Source organism: Vipera berus (assembly GCF_964194415.1).
Source record: "Vipera berus genome assembly, chromosome: 4".
Taxonomy (NCBI): domain Eukaryota; kingdom Metazoa; phylum Chordata; class Lepidosauria; order Squamata; family Viperidae; genus Vipera; species Vipera berus.
Genome location: NC_138206.1, coordinates 3921993 through 3946082, shown reverse-complemented (window position 1 = coordinate 3946082; position 24090 = coordinate 3921993). Strand labels below are relative to the sequence as shown.

At 44.3% G+C, this 24090-nt stretch overlaps 1 protein-coding gene across 1 annotated transcript; it reads right to left on the bottom strand.

Moving 5' to 3' along the window:
• Positions 1–2272: 2272 nt before the first annotated feature.
• GDPD4 (glycerophosphodiester phosphodiesterase domain containing 4) lies at positions 2273–23885 on the bottom strand (the record flags this gene model as incomplete). Its single annotated transcript, XM_081327655.1, has 15 exons — positions 2273–2359; positions 5237–5384; positions 5510–5667; positions 7292–7516; positions 9066–9216; positions 11031–11113; positions 11252–11397; positions 11496–11598; positions 13874–13954; positions 14526–14624; positions 15223–15282; positions 17284–17377; positions 18568–18671; positions 21115–21246; positions 23853–23885. 15 exons carry the CDS (start codon positions 23883–23885, stop codon positions 2273–2275), a joined length of 1704 nt encoding a protein of 567 aa, XP_081183781.1.
• Positions 23886–24090: the final 205 nt, after the last annotated feature.

Below are 24090 nucleotides of genomic sequence, written 5' to 3'. Positions count from 1 at the left end.
CTGCCCTTCTCACGGGGGGATATGGGACGACTCACCACGGCCAACTTGACGTGGGACAACTCACTGCGGGACAATTTGACGGTTCTATTTAAGGCTTTAAAATAAAAACAAAAATAAAATGAATTAATTTTTGCCAGCCCACGTTTCCTTGGGTCCCTCCTTTTGCATCCTTTCGTTAAAGACTCTGTTCCACCGTTTCTTTAACATTAGTGTAAGTTTTGTTCCTGCAGCGAATTGGCCGTGGTGAATTGTCACAGAGGGCCCACACACACACACACACACACACACACACACACACACACACACTGTGTGCAACCTTGAGAAAATAAAACAACCCCCCCCCAAAAAAAATCTCTTAAACATTCACGACAAAAACGTTTGCAAGCAGGATTGGAAAATCCCCATGGAAATGCGGAGGGATTTGCTCCCATTGCAAAGTCTCAGAGGATGCAAAATATGATCCTCAAAGCGGCAATGGGAAATTGCGTGTTGCAGACCGCCGATAACCCGTGCGGAGAACGGCGCAAGGTTCAGCGTCACAAAAATATACAAACGCACAACCCCTCTGGGTGGGGATTTTTCTTTAAAATCGCTAAAGCAGCACTCCTTGTCCCACATCCTGAGTCTAATCAGAAGTGGAGTTGAAGAGTGACCTTCAAGGACTGCAGGTAAGTCCTTGACCTACGACCACAATCGAACTCAAAATTTATCTGCCAAGTGAGGAATATATTAAGTGAGTTTTGCCCCGTTTTGCAGCCTTCCTTGCCACGTTTGTTAAGTGAATCCCTGCCGTTGTTAAGTTAGTCACACGGGTTGTGAAGTGGATCTGCCTTCCCCGTGGACTTTGGGTCGTAAAAGGGGATCATGTGACACCCCACCACCACCACCACCACCAGGACAACGCAACCGTCATAAATACGAGCCGGTTGCCAAGTGTCTGAATTTTGATCACATGACCGAGGGAGAAGGCGACCATGGTTGTAAGTGTGAAAAACGGTCACAAATCGCTTTGTTTCCAGGGCTGTTGTAACTTTGAACGGACACTATATGAACTGTTGCAATTCGAGTACTTTCTGTATATACAAATCCCCGCTAAACCTCAGTCCTTTCCCTTTTGGCCGTTATGCTGAGCACGTAAAAGCAGTGGTGGGATTCAGCCGGTTCGCACCACTTTGGCAGAACCGGTAGCTAATTGTTTTGCTGTGCAGGCCCAGAACGGACTTCCGGAAGCGACATCCACGCAGAGAACCGGTTGCTGACAGATTTGAATCCCACCTCTGGAGGGATAGATAGATAGATAGATGATAGATAGATAGATAGATAGATAGATAGATAGATAGATAGATAGATAGATAGATAGATAGATAGATAGATAAATAGAGATAGAGATAGAGATAAACAGATAGAGATAGAGATAGAGAAACATATATATATATATATATATATATATATATATATATATATAGAGAGAGAGAGAGAGAGAGAGAGAGAGAGAGAGAGAGAGACAGACAGACAGACAGACAGACAGACAGACAGACAGACAGACAGACAGAGACAGAGAGATAGATAGATGGATAGATAGAGTGAGAGAGAGAGAAACACACAGAGAGAAACAGAGAGAGAAAGAGAGACAGAAAGAGAGATAAACAGATAGAGAGAGAGACAGAGAGACAGATAGATAGAGATAGATAGGTAGATAGATAGATAGATAGATAGATAGATAGATAGATAGATAGATAGATAGATAGATAGAGAGATAGATAGATAGATAGATAGAGTGAGTGAGAGAGAGAGAAAGACAGAGAGAGAGAAAGAGAGAGAGAGAGACAGACAGATAGATAGATAGATAGATAGATAGATAGATAGATAGATAGATAGATAGATAGATAGATAGATAGATAGATAAGATAGATAGATAGATAGATAGATAGATAGATAGATAGATAGATAGATAGATAGATAGATAGATAGATAGATAGATAGATACAGTGGTGGGATTCAGTCGGTTCGCACCATTTCGGCAGAACCGGTAGCTAATTGTTTTGCTGCGCAGGCCCAAAACAGACTTCCAGAAGCGGCATCCATGCAGAGAACCGGTGGTTCACCTATTTGAATCCCGCCACTACGTAAAACGGAATGTGAAAAAAAGAGTTTGCAATCTCTGAGCGGGGGAGGGGGGAAGGGGGGGAGAAAGGAACAAATATCGCAAAAAGCTGAGGTGTGAAGGACCGCCCCCCTCTGTCCGAACGTCAACAAGGAGCCATCTTGGCGTTTACCAGTGGGCCAGAAAGACCAGGGGGATGAAGAAGAGGGCCAGCAGGTCTGTGGTGACCCAGATGGTTTTGTATTTCTGCGGCGTCTGTAAGAGAAGAGCAAACGAAAAGGGTGTTGATGCAGGCAGTCCTCCACTTACAGCCAACTGCAGTGATTCACATGGATTTGTCTGAAATGGTATAGGGTTTTCTGCCTGAGCAGGGGGTTGGACTAGATGACCTCCAAGGTCCCTTCCAACTATTCTATTCTATTCTATTCTGTATTTCTATTCTGTTCTGTTCTGTTCTGTTCTATTCTATTCTATTCTATTCTATTCTATTCTATTCTATTCTATTCTATTCTATTCTATTCTATTCTATTCTATTCTATTCTATTCTATTCTATTCTATTCTATTTTCCACTTATGGCCAACTGCAGTGATTCACAGGGATTTGTCTAAAATGGTATAGGGTATCCTGCCTGAGCAGAGGGTTGGACTAGATGAGCTCCAAGATCCCTTCCAAACTATGTTATTATTATTATTATTATTATTAATCATCATCATCATCATCATCGCAGTCAGCCAGATGTTCAGACTGGATTTGGCATTTTTGTCTACCTAGCGAGTCCTTACCAAGGACCTGGGATAGGCAGATGTGGATGTTTCATGGTATCACAGATCTCGTCGCGAGATGGAAGCAGTTCCTAGCAAGGCCGCCTTTTGCAATTGACTGATGGCGAATTTGTCAATGCCGATGATGGTGTTCAGGTGATGCTCCAGCTGTTTTGGGATTGCACGCAAGGCGCCTATTACTATTGGCACTACCCTTGCTTGCCTTTGCCACAGTCTTTCTATGTCTATTTGTAGGTCTTTGAATTTTGTTATCTTTTCCAGTTCTTTCTCGTCTAATCTGCTGTCTCCAGGCGCTGCCACGTCCACTATCCAGACTTTTTCGTCTTTCTTATCGACAATTGTTAAGTCTGGGGTGTTACGTTGCAGGTGCTTGTCTGTTTGAATTCTGAAATCCCAGAGCAGTTTAACTTTATCATTTACTACGACTTTCTCTATTTTATGATCCCACCAGTTCTTGCTTACAGGCAAATGACATTTCTTGCAGATCTTCCAATGCACCATTGTTCCTACTTTGTCGTGCCGCTGCTTGTAGTCAGTCTGTGCGATCTTCTTGCAGCAGCTTACCAGGTGGTCCACTGTTTCTTCAGCTTCTTTGCATAGGCGTCACTTACTCTCTGTTGCTGTCTTCTCAATTTTGACTTTATGTGCATTTGTCCCTAAGGCTTGGTCTTGTGCAGCCAGGATTAGTCCCTCGGTCTCTTTCTTCAACTTTCCTGCTCTTAGCCATTGCCAGGTCTTGTCACTATCTGCTTTCCCAGCTATTTTTTTTTAATGTACTAGCCATGTAGTGCTTTGTCTTCCCATGCCTCTATTCTGTTCTTCATTTGGTCTTTCTTGTAGGCCAGTTTGGTCTCTCCAGTAGTCAGTAAGCCTTCCTGATATACTAATTTCAGAGCATCTTCATCGTTGTCCTTCAGATATTCTTCCTAAAGCCATTATTATTATTATTATTATTATTACTATTACTATTATTATTATTATTATTATTATTATTATTATTATTATTATTATTATTATTATTATTAAGGGACGCGGTGGCTCAGTGGGTTAGGACACTGAGCTTGTCGATCAGAAGGTCGGCAGTTTGGCGGGTCGAATCCCGAGTGCCGCGTAGCAGAGTGAGCGCCTGTTACTCGTCCCAGCTTCTGCCAACCTAGCAGTTCGAAAGCACGTCAAAATGCAAGGAGAAAAATAGGGACCACTCCGGTGGGAAGGTAAGAGCGTTCCGTGCGCCTTTGGCGTCTAGTCATGCCGGCCACATGACCACGGAGACGTCCTCGGACAAGCGCTGGCTCTTCGACTTTGAAACGGAGATGAGCACCGGCCCCTAGAGTCGGAAACGACTAGCACGCATGTACGGGGGAACCTTTACCTTTACCTTTTACCTTATTATTATTATTGTGCCCTGTTCACCGCCCTGAGTCCTTCGGGAGAAGGGCGGTATAGAAATATTAATAAATTAAATTATTATTATTATTATTATTATTATTATTATTATTATTATTATTATTATTATTATTATTATTATTATTATTATTATTATTAAACACCTTTGCCAAGTAAGGTGGCAAAATGGGGCAAAACTCACTTGATAGCTTAAACTAAAACTTAAACTTAAACATAAACTTAGCTGTCTCATTTAGCAACAGATATTTTGGGCTCAATTGTGCTCATACGTAAAGGACTACCTGTAGCTTTCCAGACAAGTGGCTGTACAGTCTCCCATCCCAATTATCAACAAAATCACAGAATAACAGGACTGGAAGGGACCTGGGAGGTCATCTAGTCCAACCCCCTGCTCAAGCAGGAGACCCTGTGCCATTTCAGACAAATGGCTGTCCAGTCTCTTCTTACAAACCTCCAGTGACGGAGAACCCACAACTTCTGGTGGCAAGCTGTTCCACGGGTTAATTGTTCTCAATGTTGGGAAGTTTCTCCTTAAATTCCAGATTGTTTCTCTCCTTGATTAGTTTCCATCCATCGTTTCTTGTCCTTCCCTCTGGTGCTTTGGGAAAAACGTTGACCCCCTCCTCTTCTTTGTGGCGGCCCCTCAAATACTGGCATGCTGCTATCATGACACCCCTGGTCCTTTTTTTTATTAAACTAGACATAACCAATTCCTGCAATTGTTCTTCATATGTTTTAGTCTCCAGGCCTTTAACCATCTTAGTTGCTCTTCTCTGCACTTCCAATGATGGAGCACCCTCAACTTCTGGAGGAAAGCCATTCCACTGATTAATATTGTTCTGTCAGGAAATTCCTCCTTGGTTCTAGATTGGTTCTCTCCTTGATTCGTTTCCATGCACTGGAGGACACCTCCGTAGGGTAAGAAATATGTCCTCAACTTACCAAGAAGAAGAACGGTTGGCTAACGTTGCCCAGAACGTGCACAGCGTCGGTGGTTACCGATTCAGCTCCGTAACACCAGGCCAAGGAGTAAAGCCACGGCTCGCTCACCACCCAGAGGTTGGTGGTGATGTTGGCTTTTGCATATTTCCTTTAAAAACAAAACAACAACAACATTGTGAGATCCTCTTTAGATGACTCACAACGACACAACCAAGGTTGGCCCTCAAAGTCTGCCTGAGAAATCAAGCAGAGATTTATCCGGGGGATGTTTACCGAATATCGACAGTAGCCAACCTCCGGTAGTCCAGATTGAGTTTCCCAATATTCCACTTTTGGAGATGTTCAATGGTTTGTGCGGAGGATGATATATGTTGGAATCCAGTGCGCAAATGCTGAACATAACTCCGGCTTCGATTCTCCAACCAGAGGACCTGTGTTTCAGAGAAGAGCAGCATTTGAAGGAAGAAGGAAGGAAGGAAGGAAGGAAGGAAGGAAGGAAGGAAGGAAGGAAGGAAGGAAGGAGATAGCAGAGAGAGAGGAAGGGAAGGAAAGAGGGAGGGAGGGAAGGAATGGGCAAGGGAGGAAAGGAAGGAAGGAAGGAAGGAAGGAAGGAAGGAAGGAAGGAAGGAAGGAAGGAAGGAAGGAGAGGTAAAATATGGAGAAGGTGGAGAACGACAAAGGGAGGAGGAGGAAAAAGAGAAGGATGAAAGAAGGAGGAGGAAGGAGGAGAGAGGGACAAGGGAGAGGTAGAAGGAGGAGGAAGAAAGAAGGAGGATAAGGAGAGGAAGAATGAGGAAAAGGAGGAGGAGGAGAAAGAGGAAGAAGAAAGGAGAAGGACAAGGACAAAGAGAAAGAGAAGGATGAAAGGAGTGAAGAGAGGGATGAGGGAGATATAGAAGAAGGAGGAGGAGGAGGGGAGAAAGAGGAAGAAGGAAGAGGAGAAGGAAGAGGAGGAAGAGGAGGAGGAGGAGGAGGAGGAGGAAGATGATTAGCTGGACTTTACGACTAATAGCTCTCTCCACATTCATCTCTTTTATTTCGAAATATTCTTCCTTGCCTTTCATTCCCAAACCGTGCACAAAGCTCTTTCTTTCTGAAATCTCCAGGAATTGACCTAGCATCCTCAGGGAGAGTCAGAAAAGTCAAGATGGCACCCCCAACTCCATCCCTTTTGACTTGGGCCATTGAGCACAGGCCCTCGTGGCTGCCATCTTAACTTCCTCCACCCACTGCCTGCAGATCTCTTCTGTCTCCACCTGTCCCAAAATGGCGGTGGGGATTAAAGGACCAGAGAAAGTCTTCCATAATCCCCAAACGGAGCGTTCCAGACAGCAAAGTTTAAAGAAGGAGAATCCTTGGGTGCGAATGAGGAGGAGGAGGAGGAGGAGGAGGAGAAGGAGAAGGAGAAGGAGAAGAAGAAGAAGAAGAAGAAGAAGAAGAAGAAGAAGAAGAAGAAGAAGAAGAAGAAGAAGAAGAAGAAGAAGAAGAAGAAGAAGAAGAAGAAGAAGAACAACAACAACAACAACAACAACAACAACAACAACAACAACAACTGGAAGAGGAGGAGGAGGAAAAAGGTTGAGACAGGAGGAAAAAGGAAAGTAGAAGGAAGTGGAGGAGGAGGAGGAGAAGGAGAAGAAGGAGAAGGAGAAGGAGAAGGAGAAGGAGAAGGAGAAGGAGAAGGAGAAGGAGAAGGAGAAGGAGAAGGAGAAGAAGAGGAGGAGGAGGAGGAGGAGAAGAAGAAGAAGAGGAGGAGGAGGAGGAGGAGGAGGAGGAGGAGGAGAAGAAGAAGAAGAAGAAGAAGAAGAAGAAGAAGAAGAAGAAGAGGAGGAGGAGGAGGAGGAGGAGGAGGAGGAGGAGGAGGAGGAGAAGAAGAAGAAGAAGAAGAAGAAGAAGAAGAAGAAGAAGAGGAGGAGGAAGAGGAAGAAGAGGAGGAGGAGGAAGAGGAAGGAGGAGGAGGAGGAAGAGGAAGAGGAAGAGGAAGAAAAAGAAAAGGAAGAGGAAGAGGAGGAGGAAGAGGAAGAGGAAGAGGAAGAGGAAGAAGACCTCTCCTACCAAATGGGGTTTAATCTTAGATTCTTTCAGGAGCACGTCTAAAGTTCTGGAGATCCAGTTGTTCCTGTAGGGATGAAACCTCGGAGGGCGATACAGATCAAAGATGACCAATTTGTTGGCTTTGTCCGCGAGGGTCAAAAATTCACTCAGTTTGAAAATCGTCTGATTCTTCGCCAGCTCTTCTTCTTCAGCCGAAACGGGAGGCATGTGGTAGAAGGGCTTGTTCTAGGTTGAAAGAGGAAAAAAACAACACAATAATCAGGCCGTTTTAAATCCTATTAAAGCCTATTCTTATTTATTTGATTCTTATTTAGTATTTATTTTTAAAAAAAGAATTCCATTTCCTTTGTTGCTCTTTGTATAAATCAGGACTAGGCAACCTTGGCTCTTTTATGACTGGTGGACTTCCAGAATTCCTGAACAAGCCATGCTGAGGGAAAAGGGAGAGGTTTCCAAGCTGAGCCAGGCTGGCTCAGGAATTCTGGGAGTTGAAGTCCACCAGTCATGAAGGGGCCAAACTTCCCCCATGCTGGCTGAGGAATTCTGGGAGTTGAAGTCCACAAGTTATGGAGGGGCCAAAGTTCCCCCATGCTGGCTCAGGAATTCTGGGAGATGAAGTCCACCAGTCATGAAGGGGCCAAACTTCCCCCATGCTAGCTCAGGAATTCTGGGAGTTGAAGTCCACAAGTTATGGAGGGGCCAAAGTTCCCCCATGCTGGCTCAGGAATTCTGGGAGATGAAGTTCAGGAGTCATAAAAGAGCCAATGTTGTCTACCCCTGGTATAAATTCTTTCTCCTTTAGTAAAGAAGAAATCCCTTCAAAATGTGTGGGATATGGCTAAAGCATACTTCAGAGGGTTGGCTATAACTTACATGGTAAAAAAGAATAAAAAACAACAACAGTTAAAACTACAGGAAGAACTTAAGAAATTAGAATCAGAACTACAAATAGACCCACCAAAGAAAATACTTTTTTTAAAAAAAGCCTATTATCTATTGCCAACAATTCTCGACTTACAAGCATTCGTTTAATGACTATTTGAAGTTACAGGGGCACTGGAAAAAGTGACTTAAGACCAGCTTATGACCACTTCAGCATCCCCATGGTCACATGATCAAAATTCGGACGCTTGGCAACTGACTCATGTTTATGATGGTTGCACTGGCCCGGGATCATGGGATCCCCTTTTCTGACCTCCTGACAAGCAAAAGTCAATGGGGAAGCCAGATTCACTTAACCACCATGTTACTAACTGCATTGATTCGTGTAACAACTGTGGCAGGTGTTGGAATTCATTGCTGGAATGCATTTTTGCACAACAACTACAGTAGCATTCAGCCAGTAGGTGGCAGTGTTTACAAGTTTGGATCTATGTTATCTATATAGTACTCTATGTTCTTTTGTTCTAAGTTTGTTACAGTTAAACAGTTAAGCAGTAAAGCACATGGTGACTGTGCGGTCATTTACCTTCTTTTAGAATTTAGAGAGTCATTGAGGCCACTTGGGAGTTTATCTGTGCCCTCAGGGTCACCTGAGTGGTGCAAATGGGTGTGGAGCCTTCTTGGAACTGCTTTCAGTACAGCCATTTGCACTACTCAGGTGACCCTGAGGACACAGGTAAACCTATGACATTGATTTCCTGATAGGCTCCACTTACTCGGGTTGACCTCAGTCTTGCCAGCTTCCCCATCTTTCCCGCTCTCTTCTGGGATCACATGGGATCCCTTCAAGAGTCTTGATTAATCCTGGCCTCCTCCTTCCCAAGAATCCTACCTCGAAAAACCACTTCCCCGCATTCAGCTTCTCCAAGATATTCCAGGTTAAGTAAGCCGGGTCTTCGTTCCTCAAATGAGGAAAGAGGCGATGGATGTTGGTGGTCCTTTTTAAAGAGCGGTCGTGCATCAGGAAAGGCACGCCATCATAACTGTCGCAAAACAAAAGCAACGTCGGGATGGATCGGTCCGCCGGACGTTTGCTATACAGAAGGTCAAAATCAAGGTGCCAGGGCATATTTTATTTACAGGTAGTCCTATAGTCGCCTTTTGTGACCTTCTAACAAGCAAAGTCAATAGGGGAAGCCAGATTCACTTAATAACCGTGTTACTAATTGAACAACTTCAGCGATTCACTTAACAAACATGGCAAAAAAATCATAAAATGGGGAAAAACTCACTGAACACATTTCTCACTGAATAACAAAAAGGTTGGACAAAATTGTGGCCATAAATTGAGGATTGCCTGTAGTCCCATGTTATTCATGAAAGCCAACTGGGTGACTCCTGGTCACCAGGAGACAGTGAGTTCTAGTTCCTCCTTAGCCGTGAAAGTCAGCAGGGTGACTTTGGGCCAGCCACTCTCTTTCAGCCCAATCCACCTCAAAGGGTTGTTGTTTGTTGGAAAAGTAAGAGGAGGGAGGAGCACTGGATATGTCTGGGTTATTTGTAAAAAATAATAAAGATAAAGGCAGACAGACAGACAGGCAGATAGATATAAAGATAGATGATAGAGATGAAGATAGATGATAGATAGATATAGATAATAGATAGATAATAGATGATAGATAGATAGATAGATAGATAGATAGATAGATAGATAGATAGATAGATAGATAGATAGATATAGATATAGATATAGATATAGATAGATAGAGATAGATAATAGATGATACATTGATGGATGGATGGATGAATGGATAGATAGAGATATAAAGATAGATGATATAGATATAAAGATAGATTATAGATATAGATATTGATATTGATAATAGATAATAGATAGATGATAAATAGATAAAGATAATAGATAATACATAGATGACAGATTGATATAGATATAGATATAGATAATAGATAATACATAGATGATAGATAAAGATAGATGATAGAGATAGAGATGATAGAGATATAAAGATAGATTATAGATATCAGATAGAGATATAGATAATAAAGAGATTATATATAGATAGATAAATAGAGATAGATAGATAGATAGATAGATAGATAGATGATAGATAGATAGATAGATAGATAGATAGATAGATAGATAGATAGATAGATAGATAGATAGGGATATAGATGATAGATAGATAGATAGATAGATAGATAGATAGATAGATAGATAGATAGATAGATATAGATAGATAGATAGATAGATAGATAGATAGATAGATAGATAGATAGATAGATAGATAGATGTGGATATAGCTAGATAGATGATAGATACATAGATATAGATAATAAATACATAGATGATAGATAGATAGATAGATAGATAGATAGATAGATAGATAGATAGATATGGATATAGATAAATAGATGATAGATAGATACATAGATATAGATAATACATAGAACAGGGGTGTCAAACTCAATTTCATTGAGGGCCACATCAGCATTGCGGTTGCCCTCAGGGGGCAGGGTGGGCGTGGCCTACTGGATGGGTGTGTCTAGAGTGCATATGGCCTACTGGATGGGCATGGCCAGCTCTCCATCGTTCGCATCAAGGGTGCCTATGGGGGCCCGGGCAGGAGTGGGACAGATCTGGGGGTCTCTGGCAGAAGGAGGGTCTCTGGGCCAGGGCCAAGGCAGTGGGGGCCGGTCCCTCGCTGTTTCCAGGATGGCTTCGCGGGCCGCATGAAACCACTTCGCAGGCCGGATCCGGCCCCTGGGCCTTGTGTTTGACATGTCTGTTTTAAGGAAATACTGCCGTTCCAGAACAGTGGCAAGAGAAGATTCTTACCTAATAGTCACATCCGTCTCCAGACCGACCGCACCATGATCGATGGTTTTAGCAAACGACATCTTGGTATTCTCGGGAGCCAGCTAGGATTATATATATATATATTAAAAAAAAATTAGAAAGTTTGGAATTTGGGGAGGATCAGGAAGGTCCCAGTCCAGGAAGGATGCTCCGATCACCCCTGTTTTGGCTGCTGAGGTGGCGTTCCCGTCCCCACCTACCATGGGCGCGCCTCGGTGGCCAATCAGGGCTGGCTTGGGACCCAGCGTCCCCTTCTCTCGGATGCAGGGGGAGTACATGCCCAGAGGAACGAAGAGGAGGTACGTAAGGACAACCAGGTAAGGGGTAAGAATCAACGCCTGCAAGACTGACGGAGAGAGAAAGCATCAGGTTGCGTGGCGAGAGCCTCCAGTTGCAGCAGTAGCAAATCCGAGCGGGCGTGTTCGTGGAAGGGGACCCCTTGACCTTCTCCCGGGGAGAAGTCAAAGGGGGTCATCAAAGTGGAGGTGTGATCAGCAGGAGACTGCCCATCGTCCCAGGAGGAGTTCATCTTCGGTGAACCTGAGGGCTGAGGAGGAAGAGGAGGAGGAGGAGTGGCGTAGGTCGGAGAAAGGCCTTGGGAGACTGGGAAAAGAGAGGCTGGGGGCTCCTTGGGGCTCACTGAGTTTGGTTGTCTTCTGGCAGGCATTTCATTAGCTAGCTAGGAAAAATCATCAGGGCCCGAAGGGAGTGGGGTGTGTGGAGGAGGAGGAGGAGGAGGGGGAGGAGGAGGAGGAGGAGGAGGATTGTTAGGTCCTTGGTGCTCTCTGAACTTGGTTGTTTTCTTGCAGATATTTCATGACCCAACTAGGTTTGTGGAGAGGGAGGAGGGAAGAGGAAGAAGACTGTCAAGTACTTAGTGCTCTCTGAGCTTGGTTGTTTTCTTGCAGACATTTCGTGACCCAGCGAGGTAACATTACCAGAAGGGAGTGGGAAGGAGGAGGAGGAGGAGGAGGAGGAGGAGGAGGAGGAGGAGGAGGAGGAGGAGGAGGAGGAGGAAGAAGAAGAAGAAGAAGAAGAAGAAGAAGAAGAAGAAGAAGAAGAAAGAGGAGGAGGAGGAGGAGGAGGAGGAAGTAAAAGAAGGAGGAGGAGGAGGAGGGGGAGAAGGAGAAGGAGAAGGAGAAGGAGAAAGAGAAGGAGAAGGAGAAGAAGGAAGAAGGAAGAAGAGGAGGAGGAGACGGAGGAGGTAAAAGAAGAAGGAGGAGGAGGAGGAGGAGGAGGAGGAGGAGGAGGAGGAGGAGGAGGAGAAGAAGAAGAAGAAGAAGAAGAAGAAGAAGAAGAAGAAGAAGAAGAAGAAGAAGAAGAAGAGGAGGAGGAGGAGGAGGAGGAGGAGGAGGAGGAGGAGGAGGAGGAGAAGAAGAAGAAGAAGAAGAAGAAGAAGAAGAAGAAGAAGAAGAAGAAGAAAGAGGAGGAGGAGGAGAAGGAGGAGGTAAAAGGAGGAGAAGGAGAAGGAGGAGAAGGAGAAGGAGAAAGAGAAGGAGAAGGAGAAGAAGGAAGAAGGAAGAAGAGGAGGAGGAGACGGAGGAGGTAAAAGAAGAAGGAGGAGGAGGAGGAGGAGGAGGAGGAGGAGGAGGAGGAGGAGGAGGAGAAGAAGAAGAAGAAGAAGAAGAAGAAGAAGAAGAAGAAGAAGAAGAAGAAGAAGAAGAAGAAGAAGAAGAAGAAGAAGAAGAAGAGGAGGAGGAGGAGGAGGAGGAGGAGGAGGAGGAGGAGGAGGAGGAGAAGAAGAAGAAGAAGAAGAAGAAGAAGAAGAAGAGAAGAAGAAGAAGAAGAAGAAGAAAGAGGAGGAGGAGGAGAAGGAGGAGGTAAAAGGAGGAGAAGGAGAAGGAGAAGGAGAAAGAGAAGGAGAAGGAGAAGAAGGAAGAAGGAAGAAGAGGAGGAGGAGACGGAGGAGGTAAAAGAAGAAGGAGGGAGGAGGAGGAGGAGGAGGAGGAGGAGGAGGAAGGAGGAGGAGAAGGAGAAGAAGAAGAAGAAGAAGAAGAAGAAGAAGAAGAAGAAGAAGAAGAAGAAGAAGAAGAAGAAGAAGAAGAAGAAGAAGAAGAAGAGGAGGAGGAGGAGGAGGAGGAGGAGGAGGAGGAGGAGGAGAAGAAGAAGAAGAAGAAGAAGAAGAAAGAGGAGGAGGAGGAGAAGGAGAAGAAGGAAGAAGGAAGAAGAGGAGGAGGAGACGGAGGAGGTAAAAGAAGAAGGAGGAGGAGGAGGAGGAGGAGGAGGAGGAGAAGAAGAAGAAGAAGAAGAAGAAGAAGAAGAAGAAGAAGAAGAAGAAGAAGAAGAAGAAGAAGAAGAAGAAGAAGAAGAAGAAGAAGAAGAAGAAGAAGAAAGAGGAGGAGGAGGAGGAGGAGGAGTTGTTCTTAGTGTTCTTTGAGCTGGGTTGTTTTCTTGCAGACATTTCGTGACCCAGCTTGGTAACATCATCAGTGCTACAAGGGAGGGGGTTTGTGGAGAGGAGGAGGAGGAGGACTTGGGGTCCTTGATGAGGTTGTTTGTTTTCATGCAGATGTTTTATCACCCTATTAGATAACATTATCAGTGCTGGACAGGGGTTTGCCCTCAATAACCAGAGATGCTGCCAGGAGAGTGGTCAGATAAGAGACAGCAAAAGAAATTTTGGCCTCAGTTGTGATCGTAAGTCGAGGACTACCTGCCGAGGGCTAAGTAGCAAAGATTCTTCTCAGTGAGAACCTGAACTGGTGTTCACTTTTCAAAATCGACTTGAAGGGCCGAGACAGAAGATCCATTTTTGATGCTAAAGACTCACAGATGGGCTCTGATTGGTTATTGACTGGAGATACAGTACCTTTATCACGTACCCGGAAGAAATGCAGAGCCACTGGCCAGGCCAGGAGGACCATACTGAATATGGCCACCACATGAAGAAAAGGAGCTGTCACCTGTTAGGAAGGAGGAAGAAGAAGAAGAAGAAGAAGAAGAAGAAGAAGAAGAAGAAGAAGAAGAAGAAGAAGAAGAAGAAGAAGAAGAAGAAGAAGAAGAAGAAGAAGAAGAAGAAGAAGAAGAAGAAGAAGAAGAAGAAGAGGAGGAGGAGGAGGAGGAGGAGGAGGAGGAGGAGAAAGAAAGGAGAAGAAAGAGGAGGAGGAGGAGAAAAAGAAGAAATGAATGAATGAATGAAAGAAAGATTGTAAGATTGCTATCATGTATTTCCAACTACTTTTCATTAACTAGACATGCCCAGTTCTTGCAACTATTGTTCATGTGGTTTAGCCTCCATCTTCCTAATCATCTTTGTTGCTCTTCTCTGCACTCTTTCCAAAGTCTCAACATCTTTTTTATAATATGGTGACCAAAATTGGAGAGAGTATTTCAAGTGTGGTCTTAGCAAGGCTTTACAAAGTGATACTAAGACTTCATATGGTTTCTTCTTCTATCTTAACGGGTTTGTTAAAAATAGGTTAAGCCAGACTAATTTTACCACTTTTTTTTTAAGAAAAAATAAAATATTCTTACCTGGAACGACAAGTAGAATGTGTGCCACTGACGTGTCCAAAACATGGTGATAATTGCTAAGCCGGTGATGGAGAGAAACAGGGTGAAGAAGATTATGCCCTAAAGAGATCAAAAAGGATTATCTTGGGAGATTCTCAAGTCCTCCAAGTTAGGGTTGCCCCAAAGGTGCCCTTTTTTCAGGAGGCCACTGGACTTTCTTGTTTTTCTCTGAAGACCTTTCCCTTCTCATCCAAGAAGCTTCTTCGGCTCTGACTGGATTGTGAGGAATGGAAGGATTTATACGCCTTGCAGAAAAACTGGTTATTTGCATCCTTTTAGAGGGTCGTTGAGGCCACTTGGAGGTTTATCTGTGTCCTCAGGGTCACCTTAGTGGTGCAAATGGGTGATCGATTGATCTCCAGTCTACAACACCATCCTTTCCGCAGTTCCAAGAAGGCTCCACCCCCATTTGCACCACTCAGGTGACCCTGAGGACACAGATAAACCTCCAAGTGGCCTCAGCAAAAAGGATGCAAATGACCAGCTGTCTGCAAGGAGTATAAATCCTTCCATTCCCCACCATCCACTTTTTCTTGCCTAGGTGTAAAAACCTTACTTTTCTCTGCCTTGAATTTCATTTTCCACGACTGATTTCTTTTTCCCCCCCTCCCAAACTGGAAGGAGATGGCAATTCCGAAGGAGGTTAAATGAGTTTTACCTTATGACACCGGTGCAGTTCCAACGTTTGACTTTCAAACAGGAGCAAAACTGCTATAAGCTGTAAAATAAGGGCACACGCTCAGTCAGAGCCAAGGTTGGCACCTTCAGTTTGATTCAGAGGAGATCAAGGTATTAATTTTTCCCTAGCAATCCTCAGCCTCATAATTCCGTCTGACACAACTTCCATTCAACCAAAGAGTTCAGCAATGTATACCGTGTGTTGGCAGACGGAGCCCCAAATTTGGTGGTTCAGTGAGAGATTTCTTAAGCGGGTTTTGCACACACACACACACACCGCCCCACTATTTTACGACATTTCTGACCTCAGCTGTTAAGTGAACCCCTGCAGCGGTTAAGTCAGTAACCCGGTTGCTAAATGAATCCGGGATTCCCCCATCGACTTTGCTTGTCCGAAGGCCACCAAAGGGGATCGGGTGAACCCAGGAGCCTGCGACCGTCATCAATGTGAACCGGTGGCCAAGCGTCCGAATTTTGATCCCTTGACTGCTGCAAAGATTGTCACTGCGAAAAGGGATCATAGGTCATTTTATTCAGGGTTGCTAAATAAACTGTTGTTAAGTCAAAAATTCTCTGTCCTCCAGGTCAGAGTTGTCCCAAAGGTTGCTTTTTTCAGGAGGCAAATGTACTTTCTTGTTTGTCTTTGAAGACCTTTCGCTTCTCATCCTGGAAGCTTCTTCTGCTCTGACTGGATGGTGGGGAATGGGAGGATTTATACTCCTTGCAGAAAAGCTGGTCATTTGCCTCCTTCTAGAGAGTCGTTGAGGCCACCTGGAGGTTTGTCTGTGTCCTCAAGATCACCTGAGTGGTGCAAATAGGTATGAAGCCTTCTTGGGACTGCAGGATGTTTTCTGCCCTGAGTCCGTTCAAAATGAGGACACAGACAAGCTTCCAAGTGGCCTCAACAACTCTCTAGTCTAAAAGGATGCAAATGACCAGCGGCCTGCAAGGAATATAAGCCCTTCCGTTCCCCACCATCCAGTCAGAGCTGAAGAAGCTTCTTGGTTGAGAAGCGAAACATCTTCAAAAGAAAAACAAGGAAGTCCAGTTGCTTCCTGGAAAAAAAAACACCTTTGGGACAACTCTGACCTGGATGAGTAAGAAGCTCCATAGAGATCCAAAAAGCTTCTTCCGCTCTGACTGGATGGCAGGGAACGGAAGGATTTATACTCCTTGCAGACGGCTGGTCATTTGCATCCTTTTAGAGAGTCGTGGAGGCCACCTGGAGGTTTATCTGTGTCCTCAGTGTCACCTGAGTAGGTGTGCAAATGGGCGTGGAGCCTTCTTGGAACTGCTGAAAGGACTGGGCTGTAGACTGGAAACACGTAGATCACTCATTTGCACTACTCAAGTGTCCCTGAGGACACAGGCAGGCCTCCAGGTGGCCTCCACGACCCTCTAAAAGAATGCAAATGACCAGTTTTTCTGCAAGGAGTATCAATCCTCCCATTCCCCACCATCCAGTCAGAGCCGAAGAAGCTTCTTGGATGAGAAGCGAAACGTCTTCAAAAGAAAAACAAAGAAGTCCAGTTGCCTCCTGAAAAAGCACCTTTGGGACAACCGTGACCTGGATGAGTGAGAATCTCTACGGACATCCAAGAAGCTTCTTCGAGCTCTGACTGGATGAGGAGGAATGGGAGGATTTATACTCCTTGCAGACAGCTGGTCATTTGCATCCTTTGAGAGAGTCGTGGAGGCCACTTGGAGGTTTGTCTGTGTCCTCAGGGTCACCTGAGTAGGTGTGCAAATGGGTGTGGAGCCTTCTCGGAACCGCTGAAAAGCCTCTGTTGTGGAGTTGTGCTTTCTGCAGGATGTTTCAGCAGCTCCAAGAAGGCTCCATCCCCACTTGCACACCTGCCCAGGTGACCCGGAGGATAGAGGCCTTTATGAATGCAAGCAGACAGTCTCTGCCTCTGAGCGTCAGCCTTCGCACTTTAGATCTTTCACACAATCGCACAAGCACACTTTCCACTCGGGCAACATCTACCTCATTGGGAGGAGACTTGGGAGGAGTCTGTAGCCAAAGAAAGGTTGGACTTACAATTAAGAAAAAAATGTAGGAGAAGACGAACACGGCCACAAATAGGAGGAAAGACGACCAATGAAACCAGTAGCCTAAATTTATAAAGCTGTACCTAAAAAAAAAAAAGGCAACACGGAACAGTGATATTTAGATGAAAAGTATTCATTGTCCAGCCTGAAATGACAAAACAGTTATTTGGTTTCATTCCTTCTTCCCAAGCAGAATAACAAAGATGGGAGGGACCTTGGAGGTCATCTAGTTCAACCCCCTGCTCAAGCAGGACACCGCTTACCATTCCAGAAAAATGATTGTCCAATCTCCAGGTTGGGCACAATTGGAGCCCAAAATTCCATGGGTTAAGTGAGACATGTGTTAAGTTAGCTTTGCCCCAGTTTATGACCTTTCTTGCCTCTGTTGTTAAGTGAATCACTGCAGTTGATTAAAGTTAGTAAGCCAGCTTCCCCAGTGCCTTTGTTTGTCAGGAGGCCGCAAAAGGGGATAATATAATCAGGGCTTTTTTTCTCATAGAACGCTCAGAACGGAGTTCTGGCACCTTTTTCGGATGGAACCTTGTAGGGTAGGCAAGGCGGGTTGTATGACATGTGTGAGTTCCGGCACCTTTTTCTTTTACAAAAAAAGCACTGAAAATAATAATAATAATAATAATAATAATAATAATAATAATAATAATAATAATAATAATAATAATAATAATAATAATAATAATAATAATAATAATAAAAAAGATATCTTTAATACCATCAAACATGCACATCTGCCTATCCCAGGTCCTTGGTAAGGACTTGATAGGTATACAAAAATGCCAAATCCAGTCTGAACATCTGGCTGTCTGTGCAATAATCAATAATAATAATAATAATAATAATAATAATAATAATAATAATAATAATGCTGGAAGGGACCTTGGATGTCATCTAGTCCAACCCCCTGCCTCAGGCAGGAAACCCTCTACCCTTTCAGACAAGTGGCTGTCCAACCTCTTCTTAAAAGCTTCCAGTGTTGGAGCATTCACAGCTTCTGGAGGCAGGTGGTTCCACTGGTTAATTGTTAATTGAATTGGGTCGTGTGACCTTGGGACACAGCGACGGTCATAAGTATGAACCAGTGGCCAAGCATCTGAAATCTGATCACGTGCTCAGGGCGATGTTTCAAAGGGGTCGTAACTGTGAAAAACGACCATGCGTCATTTTCCATTGCCGTTGTAACTTTGAACGGTCACTAAAGAGACTGTCGTAAGTCGAGGACTCCCTGTATGAGCAATCAGAGTCTTTGGACACTTACCAGTCAAAGCTATTGTAGTCGTTCCTTGATTCTCCCCACATGTAGAGAAAGACAAAGGAAGAGCTGAATGTGAAAACCATGAGCGTAAAATACATGCATTCTCCCTAATAAGTAAAGATTGGAGAGAAAGGGATCACATTTAGGCTACAGCAGGAAATTCAGGGCTTCCTGAAGTGTAGGCTGAGAATTTAGACTTTGCTTTAGTTTCCCAGGGTTGCTCCAACCTGCCTCGGGTCTACTTTCATAAAACGCAAGAAAAAGAAAAATTCCCATTTACCCACAAAGGAGAAGGGGCATAAAATCACATTGACTAAAAGCTCAACTTCATGGACCATTGTAGGTGGAAAGGGTGTCCTTTAAATTCAGCTGTCCGTTAAATCCAAATGTCCGTTAAATCCAAATGTCCGTTAAATCCAAACTAATTCAACTGATTTAATTCATATTAGTTGTAATTATGTAAAATGGGCATCATTTGGGCCAACGTGCATCATTTGCGTTAGGGTCATGTTACAAAGGATAGGGGGGAAAAAAAACCACTCCTTACATAATGATGCGAATACCGTGTTTCCCCGAAAGCCCTCCAACCTGACAGGAGAATGGCTTGTGTTACATCAGCATCTAGCCCAGGAGTAGGCAACCTTGGCTCTTTTATGACTTGTGGAGTTCAACTCACAGAATTCCTGAGCCAGCCAAGCTGGCTGAGGAATTCTGGCAGTTGAAGTCCACAAGTCATGAAGGGGCCCTAGTTCCCACATGCAGGCTCAGGAATTCTGGCAGTTGAAGTCCACAAGTCATGAAGGGGCCATAGTTCCTACATGCTGGATGTGGAATTCTGGCAGTTGAAGTCCACAAGTCATGAAGGGGCCATAGTTCCCCCATGCTGGCTCAGGAATTCTGGGAGTTGAAGTCCACAAGTCATGAAGGGGCCCTAGTTCCCACATGCAGGCTCAGGAATTCTGGCAGTTGAAGTCCACAAGTCATGAAGGGGCCATAGTTCCTACATGCTGGATGTGGAATTCTGGCAGTTGAAGTCCACAAGTCATGAAGGGACCATAGTTCCCCCATGCTGGCTCAGGAATTATGGGAGTTGAAGTCCGGAAGTCATGAAGGGGCCGTAGTTACCCATGCTGGCTGAGGAATTCTGGGAGTTGAAATCCACAAGTCATGAAGGGGCCATAGTTCCCTCATGCTGGCTCAGGAATTCTGGGAGTTGAAGTCCACGAGTCATAAAAGAGCCAAGGTTGCCAACCCCTGGCTCTAGCCCAAGCTACCTGCAACCGAAATCCAGGAGCACATGAATACGAATATTGGTGAATAGCGTGCTTGGAACTGGCAAGAGTATCGATCTTCTCTCTTTTCTCTTTTAACTGAATCCTTGGGGGAAAACTCCAAAGCAAAAAAACCTCCAAAAGTGAAGGTAGGGGACTATATCCCCATTCCCTCATAGACGGAAGCGGGGAATTAATACTAAGGGGGAAAGAAATATACTGAAATTAAATTTAAAATACTACAGTCTGGACAAATCTAGAAACTAAAAAAAACTGCTAAGTGTCAACGCTGCTAACATCAGATGTTTTTGCATGGACAACAGATGGAGATGCAACCATTTTCTTCATTTGCTTTCAGAGTTAGATGATGCTAGGGGAAGGAAGGTGCATGAGAGTCTAGCTAGACATAACAAGGCTGAACCTAGTATGGGAACCAAGGTTATTGAAATAAGAGATGATAAAAGAATTGGTGGGCTGGAGAGCTGGAGGGGAAGCCCTCACTTCAAACTAATTGGGGAAAGTGATTTATGACTGTTAATTGGAGGAGTGAATTGTCCTTTGACACTATGTGCTCAGGGGAAGAAAACTCAGATTTTGGCTTCGATTGGGTTAGTGCTGATGCTACTCAAATAAAGATTCTTTAAGGTAAGCAATGCCTTGAAGTTCTTTGAAGAGTTCCATTTGTCGGAACCAGGACACAAAGACTACACCTTAAAGCAGTGGTTCCCAACCTTTTCTATACCCCGCGTCCCTAGAATGCTTCTGATATATTCTCACGCCCCTTACAAAAGTTCAAAATAACGGCAAATTATGCACCTACGCTATAATGTTGAAAACCCATAATGTTTTCTCACCCCCCTGGAATATCATCTCGCACCCGCTGGAATAACAACTCGCACCGCTGGTTGGGAACCCCTGCCTTAAAGGGTTTTGATGAAATTATAAAAAAATATATAACAATAATCATTTTTTGTCTGGAAAAAAAATGGAAAATGAGAAATCCACCATTTGTTTCGGCAGAGCAGGCTGCAACTTTTCCATGCCGCCGTGGTCACTAAATGAAAGGCGGTAAGCGGAGGGCTACCTGTAGTCAATTTACACTGCCCCTTTGACGGAACCTTTGACGGAACTGCTCATCCCATCATCCTTAGAGCTGTGTAGACCCACCAAGGAAGCATCAACCCAGAGGGACATGTCATTGTACCTTATGGCAACACCATAGTCCTGGTTTAACCCTTTTGCGCTGCTTGCCCTGCCACTGGCAGCTATATAAACCAACCAGGCAAGAGACAAAGTCTTCGTGTTTACAGCTTTTGCTCAAACGCTTCTTCGCTCTTTTGAGTTTCTGCAACTTGGACTGCTTGACGTGGGCCGGACGGTTCTCCGTCGGTACAACGTCCATCTGTGCAGCCTAGAAGATGAATTTAACAAAGAGGTGGGAAAGCGATAGGAATAAGGGAAAGGGTCTTCCAAATTTAAGATTGAAAGAAAGAAAAAATTAAAATTGAATTTGCTGCGGTGGAAAATGACGAAGCGGACGGGAGCCAGGAAAGGGTAGCATAAAAGGAGGACGCAAGATAAACGCGTAGGCAAAAATTTAGCTGGGCCTTCAGAGTGGGAAAGGAAGGACACGAAGCTGTAAAAAGCCGTTGCAAGAATGAAATGAAACAACAGAAAGAAGAAAGAAGCTAAATTGCTCTCGTTGCCATTGTTGATTCAGGAAAAGAAATGTAAAAACAGATTAGGTAAAGGTATAGGTTCCCCCGCACATGCGTGCTAGTCGTTTCCGACTCTAGGGGCCGGTGCTCATCTCTGTTTCAAAGCCGAAGAGCCAGTGCTTGTCCGAGGACGTCTCCGTGGTCATGTGGCCGGCATGACTAGACGCCAAAGGCGCACGGAACGCTGTTTCCTTCCCACCGGAGCGGTCCCTATTTTTCTACTTGCATTTTGACGTGCTTTCGAACTGCTAGGTTGGCAGAAGCTGGGACGAGTAACAGGCGCTCACTCTGTTACGCGGCACTCGGGATTCGACCTGCCAAACTGCCGACCTTCTGATCGACAAGCTCAGCGTCCTAACCCACTGAGCCACCGCGTCCCTATAAAAACAGATTAAAAGGAAGAAGTAAAAGGGCTTTGGCAGTTCCGAAGCATAATTTGCTTTTTTTCTCCATCTCTCTCTCTCTCTCTCTCTCTGATAGAAGCAGAACCCAGATACGTTTTAAAGCAGAAATAAACACATTTGATTTTATAAAGGGACCTTTGAAAATCAGCTTCTTGAGTTTGCTTTCCTTTAAAGCCAGGACCTCCTACCTTTTCTGCTTCCACAGGCTTTCTGGATAAATTTAACTGCCACAGAATTTTTCACGCTCCAATGTTCTTTTGGTTGATATTCCTTGCTGCTTTTCAGATCAAAGATATCAGATGCCGACATCCACCTCCCGGAATCACATCAGAATTTCTTTTCTACCTACGTGAAACTATGGAGGTAATCCACAATTTATAACACTTCGTTTAGTGACCCGTTCAAAGTTACAACAGCCCGAAAAAAGGGACTTATTAGGACCTTTTTTCCACACTTACAACCGTTGCAGCGTCACCACGGTCGCATAATCCAAATTCGGCAAGCTTGGCAACTGGTTCATATTTACGATGGTAGTAAACTCACGGGGGGGGGGTCATGTGATTCCCTTTTGCGACCTCCAGACAAGCAAATTCAACGGGGGAAGCTGGATTCATTAACTACTGGAGGTTTTTAAGAAGAGACTGGACAGTCACTTGTTGGAGATGATATAGGGTTAGGGTTATGTCACAATGAACTCATAGAGCAAAATGGACGTCGCCAACAAAGTCGGAGTGCTTGGGTATGGTTAGGAGGGCACTGACTTTTCCAGGCTGCCCTATCTATCTTTCTTGGTAAAATACATGGGAAAATCCCATTGGAGGAAAATTCCACTTAGGGTTAGGGTTAGGTCACCATGAACTCATAGAGCAAAATGGACATCACCAAAAAAACTCGGAGTGCTGGGATATGGTTAGGAGGGCACTTACTTTTCTAGGCTGCACTATGTTTCCTGGTAAAATACAGGGGAAAATCCCATTGAAGGAAAATTCCACTTAGGGTTAGGGTTAGGTCACCATGAACTCATAGAGCAAAATAGACATCGCCAACAAACTTGGAGTGCTGGGATATGGTTAGGAGGGCACTCACTTTTCTAGGCTGCCCTATTTATGTTTCCTGGTAAAATACATGGGAAAATCCCATTGGAGGAAAATTCTACCTAGGGTTAGGGTTACGTCACCATGAACTCATAGAGCAAAATGGACATCGCCAACAAACGTGGAGTGCTTGGGTATGGTTAGGAGGGCACTGACTTTTCCAGGCTGCCCTATCTTTCCTGGTAAAATATATGGGAAAATCCCATTGTAGGAACATTCCATTTAGGATTAGGGTTAGGTCACCATGAACTAAAAACGTATTTATTTGAGCAGTCTGACCTGGTCTGATGGGTTAGGGTTGGGGTTTTAATATATCTTAACTACTGTTTTAACCTTGGGCATTCATTTAATTTGCTTTTAACTTTTGTATCCTGTTTTTGTATTTATTGCCCTGTACACCGCCCTGAGTCCTTCGGGAGAAGGGCGGTATAAAAATGTAATAATAAATAATAACTCATCGATCAAAATGGGCATCGCCAACAAAGTTGGAGTGCTTGGGTATGGTTAGGAGGGCACTTACTTTTCTAGCCTGCACTATCTATGTTTCCTGGTAAAATAGAGGGGGAAATCCCATTGGAGGAAAATTGCACTTAGGGTTAGGTCACCATGAACTCATAGAGCAAAATGGACATGGAATCAAAGGCACATTGTGCAATTTTAAAAGGGTGAACTGGGCTAAAAAATGCCTTTATTGGAACAAAGCAAGAGCAAAAACAGGGTCTAGAAAGCCAAAAAGAACTCTGTCTGCTAATGGTTCACTATCCTTTGATAGAAAAAAATACTTGGGATGTCCACCCTCACTGCGTCATCATCATCATCATCATTATGGTTCATGTATCGTCAGCAAGAGTTTTAAACTCGATTTTTATCTACCTATCGAGTCCTTCCCAAAGACCTGACATAGGCAGATTTTCAAGTTTGAGGGTATTAAAGGGATGGTTGCAGGATGTCAGCTGTTCCAAGTAAAGCTGCCTTTCGCAACTGACCGACAGGGATTTTGTCAATGCCGATGGTGCTCCAGTCATGCTCCAGATGTTTG